This window comes from Miniopterus schreibersii (genome assembly GCF_964146895.1).
Source record: "Miniopterus schreibersii genome assembly, chromosome: Y".
NCBI lineage: Eukaryota > Metazoa > Chordata > Mammalia > Chiroptera > Miniopteridae > Miniopterus > Miniopterus schreibersii.
In genome coordinates this window covers 3,737,394-3,741,898 of record NC_138120.1, presented here as the reverse complement: position 1 = coordinate 3,741,898, position 4,505 = coordinate 3,737,394, and the positions used below count along the sequence as shown (strand labels likewise).

At 48.9% G+C, this 4,505-nt stretch overlaps 1 protein-coding gene across 3 annotated transcripts; it reads left to right on the top strand.

Moving 5' to 3' along the window:
- The first annotated feature begins 611 nt into the window (after window positions 1–611).
- On the top strand, window positions 612–2,643 carry LOC308551954 (thymosin beta-4-like). Of its 3 annotated transcripts, none has more exons than XM_081126875.1 (3): window positions 612–692; window positions 1,670–1,783; window positions 2,202–2,642. In XM_081126875.1, exons 2-3 carry the CDS (start codon window positions 1,684–1,686, stop codon window positions 2,234–2,236), a joined length of 135 nt encoding a protein of 44 aa, XP_080983001.1. In that variant the 5' UTR covers window positions 612–692; window positions 1,670–1,683; the 3' UTR covers window positions 2,237–2,642. The 3 variants fall into 3 exon arrangements, with proteins under 3 accessions (XP_080983001.1, XP_080983002.1, XP_080983000.1); XM_081126876.1 differs by lacking the exon at window positions 612–692 and adding an exon at window positions 1,032–1,142; XM_081126874.1 differs by lacking the exon at window positions 612–692 and adding an exon at window positions 1,168–1,453 and having other exon boundaries at window positions 2,202–2,643.
- Window positions 2,644–4,505: the final 1,862 nt, after the last annotated feature.

The window sequence follows — 4,505 nt, the reverse complement described above, 5'->3', positions numbered from 1 at the left end:
TGTGCTCATGTGTATTTAATTTCCTGTCACATAACCAGGTGAGGTACAGGGCTCCCGTGGCTTGACTTTTTTTGTTTTTATATATACACTTAAAAGAAAAATCATTTCATAGTACTTTTACTCCTACCCAAGTGGAGGACAGAAAGTGGGGTAGGTGTGGCCAATGCCCTGCACTGGCCTGAAAGCTGAGCCAGGACTTTCACCCCTGTAGTGGGGAGGCCATCTCCGCAGGTTAGACCCTACCATTGCTTGGAGATGGCTCAGTCAGATTCACAGTAAAGGAATGCCTGTGTCCCTAGGAACCAGTCAGGCTCCCAGTTTTCGTGCTTCCGGTGAAGAGCTGGTTTGCAAGCTGTTATAAAAACCCATTGTGATAAAAAGCACATCAAAGGGGAAAGTGCATTAGGAAGGACGTGTTCGGGGCTGGAGTTTTGCTCCTTTCATTTCTCCATCGTCATTGTTGTAGGCCGCAGTGGTGGACGCGGTCGGGCCGGGGGTAGGGGGGTCTCAAAAGGCCACGTAGGCTTCTAGAGGCCTTCTAAAAGGGCCTAAAGAGTTAATTCGGGAAGCGCGATGAGTTCACTTCATTTACATAAGAGCGCGAAGGTACCTGTAGTTGCAGCCGCAACCCGGCATTCCGTTTTGGTCCCTGAGCTAATCCGACTGCTCTTTCGTTTGTGCACCTCTTTTGGGTGAGGCATGGGGCTCGTGCATCATGCAGTTGGATCTCCCCTTCGGGCACCCGCATTCCTACTACAGTGTCCCTAAAGCCCAGCCTAAGTGACCGTTCCGGGAAAGGCTGCCTTCGAGAGCTGGGAAATACCAGACCCTTTCAGATGCCCGGTAACGGGGTCCAGAGCCGGGTGATTTTTTTCAAAAAAAATGAAATAATCTGAGGTTTAGTATTACAGCTTCAAGGGAACAGTTTTCTTTCTTTCTCCCTTGGAAGGCTGTGTATGCTACCTCTTGGAACGGGAAAATCAGGAGGAAAGATGCTTTGTTCCACCCCCCACCCACCAGCCCGACGATTGCCTTTCTCCCCCGGCCTCGGTGGCTTCGGGCTGCCTCCGCCCAGACTCAGGGCGCCTGGGCAGTGAGACAGCCCTTGCGGGGGCATGTGCGGGGCTCCCGGGCGGCCCTGGGTGCGGACGGGGGCGTTCCTGGCGGGGGCTCGGCGCGGGCGCCCGCGTTGTCGCGCGCCAGGGAGGAAGCGGGCTGGGCGGTGGTCGCGGCGCCGCAGCAGCCGCCGCCGCCTTTGTGACAAAAGAGAGCAGCGCGGGGCGCGGTGCAGGGAGCGCACCCGCGGGAAGTGGGAATGGGAGGCGTGCGCGCCGCCCTGGCTGCAGGGTTTTGTCTCGATTTTCTCCCCCCTACACTCGGCGGTTCTCTCCCAGGCAGATTTCGATGCCGAGACGCTGCGGTTCAACCCGCAGCGCTCGTTCGGCCTCGCCATGTGAGGTCGATCTCCCCTCCCCAGCCCGGTACCCCGCGACTGGAAATGCTGAGGCGGGGCGGGGGGCTTTTTCCGTAGAGACGCCCAGCTGTGCCCGCCCGCGGCGGGCGGCGGAGGCGGCTTTCGGGCGGGGGATGCGGGAAAGGCGCCCTCCCGCGCTCCGACCCGCGAGGCCGCTGGCTCCGCTCTCACCCCCTCCCGGCTTTGTATCCGCAGCTTCCTCTGCAACCATGTCTGACAAGCCCGATATGGCTGAGATTGAGAAATTCGATAAGTCGAAATTGAAGAAGACAGAAACGCAAGAGAAAAATCCACTGCCTTCCAAAGAAAGTAAGCCCCGGCTCCCCCCACCCCCTCCTTCTTGAGAAAAGGCTGAGCGGGAGTGGCGGGTGGGGAGGAGGGCGGATGGGAGGGGCGGGGAGGAGAATGGTGGGGAGGAGGGTGGGGCAAGAGCCCGCAGTCCGTGATGAACGTGGCCTGGGAAGGTTCATTAAAAGCTGTTCCGCTGCCAACCAACACAGGCCTTTAATCATTCAATGACGGAGTGTTTAACACACCATATTCCCACGCGTAGATTTTTACCTGTCGGCCGTTCCTAGTTGATAGAAGCCTTCCTGCTGAAATGCCTATTGACACTTGTAGAATTTAATAATTCGGAAGGACGTTTTAAACAACCGTACTGTGGTCTTATACTAGGGTGCACCGAACCCGCATAACCGACCCCTCCGTTTTTTCTTTCTGATCACAGCGATTGAACAGGAGAACCAAGCAGGCGAATCGTAATGAGGCACGCGCCGCCAATATGCACTGTACATTCCACAAGCATTGCCTTCTTATTTTACTTCTTTTAGCTGTTTAACTTTGTAAGATGCAAAGAGGTTGGATCAGTTTAAGTGACTGTGCTGCCCCTTTTCACATCAGAGAACTACTGACAACGAAGGCCGCACCTGCCTCTCCCACCCGCCTGGCTGGCAGGGAAGGGAAAGAACTTGCATGTTGGTGAAGGAAGGAGCAAGCTGGGTGGGACGACAGTGAAATTAGAGTAAAAACCAAGCTGGTCCAAGGTGTCCTGCAGGCTGTAAAATGCAGTTTAATCAGAGGGCCACTTAATTTCTTGTTCAAATTATTTTAATTTATGAAATATTCAGCTTTTTAAATGCAAATAAAACTTTTTCAAAGTTTCCTGGTGTAACTGGTTCAAAAAGTGGCTTTACTCACATGAAATCTGTGCATACAGACCCGCCTGCCTCATCATCTTGTTAGCAGTAGAGAAGGAGATCTTTGGCTGGAGATAACCTCTGGACAGGGACAGTACTCTTCATCCCCATTTCTTGTCTTGCTTGTAGGAATAAAATCAAACAACAGACAACAATGGCAACAAAAGCACCTGAGGACTTGATTTGTAGGAAAGATATACACTCAGAACCTGAGAGGGCAACTCAATCAACCAAAACCAAACCAAGTGCACGGATATTTCGCAGTATACATGATTTATATCCTTAGGCAAGGAGCAAGTTACCCCCTTCCTCATGTCTCAGGGAAAAAAAAAAGAAGTATCTTTATAAGGTTCCTTCATCTAGATGTTATGCCACTGCTTAGACCACATCCTATAGGCTCTAAATCTTTCCTCCTCACAGAGGCCACCGCCTTTCTCTACTTTCACTTTGTCACATCTCACACATACTCCCTCCAAGCCCCAGCTGCCTACTCTAACATTTTTACCCCTCAAGAGATATTAGCCATTCATTTGGGAAGTTGAAAGGGGAATAGTTCTGACTTCAGGATCTACTTCCTGCTCAGTTTTGATATACTGGTGAATTGGCCCCATATCCCTTGCTCTCTGTCTGGAAATGGCTAGCTTAGGGTCGAGTGGAAGCACTGCAGCTAATCTGGTGAGTTTTGTGCCATGGGCTGATTTAAAGTGGATAAGGGTATGTCCAGGGCTGATTGAAAGTGGATAGCTGTATATCTAGGAATGGGTGAAATTCTTGAGCTAATATGATTTGATGTCTTACAATTTGTAGTCAATGTGAAAAAAGGAGACAAAGGTGTTTAGAATTTGGGGCCCAAAACTAGGGTTAGTAATCCTGATAGAAGTAGGATAAAGGAAGTTATCCATTGGAGGATGGTGCAACTGAGGGGACTTCACCGAAGGGATTTTTATCTCTTCTAGGTCTTTGGCTTTTGCAGTGAGGATTTTAATATTCTCATGTATCTGAAGGGATTGATTAACAGAGTATAGAAAAGCTTAAAACAAGCCTCTATCAGGGTATTGAGTGCTATATAAGTGAACAAGCAAATGAGGACAATGATTATATAAACGTCTGAGAGAATTCTAGTTCTACCCTGAAGGAAAAACACAGAGCTGCATGTATTGGTCAAGTACCATAAAACAAACCTATAAAAGAGCAATAAGGCACAATAGAGGCTGCTTTGAAAACATTATTAATCATTATTTGTCTTTTGTGAAATTTTATTGAAAGTTAACTCCTTTTCTTAAAGAGTAGTTTTAAATGTAGTGGCTCTGTTGTCCAAATTCCAGAGGGTGATTCTACCATCTGTCTTTTGTCTGGGTTGGAATACAGCTTTACCTAGGTATGATATATTCAACTGGCAGTGCCCAGAACCTTAACAGCTGCTGGAGCAGAAAGCACAACAGTATATGGCCCTTTATTGTTTTTTTGTTTTGTTCCCCCTAGATTTTGTTGTCTCTTTGTAGAATATTATACAAGGGTTTGGCCTTTTCTTTATATCCCAAGATCCAAAGCCTATAATATCCTTTTAGCTCCCTAAAGGCCCTTAGTTGCCTATCTGTGTTGGGCTGGGTATATCTTTATTTTTATTTTTTTTCAAATATATATCTTTATTGATTTCAGAGAGAAGAAAGGAGAGGGAGAGAGAGAGACAGAAACATCAATGATGAGAGTCATTGATCGGCTGCAGCCCACAATCCGGGCATGTGCCCTGACCGGGAATCGAACCCTGATAGCCTGGATCCCAGGTCGATGCTTAACCACTGAGCCACGCCTAGCCAGGCTGGGTATATTTTTAA

What these genes read in the sequence shown, in the direction of transcription:
- LOC308551954 (XM_081126874.1), top strand. Translation starts at nt 1,405, where the DNA reads ATGCCGAGACGCTGCGGTTCAACCCGCAGCGCTCGTTCGGCCTCGCCA. An exon ending in CGCTCGTTCGGCCTCGCCAT is followed by an intron (nt 1,454 to 1,669) that starts GTGAGGTCGATC and finishes TTGTATCCGCAG; the next exon opens with CTTCCTCTGCAACCATGTCT. An exon ending in TCCACTGCCTTCCAAAGAAA is followed by an intron (nt 1,784 to 2,201) that starts GTAAGCCCCGGC and finishes TTCTGATCACAG; the next exon opens with CGATTGAACAGGAGAACCAA.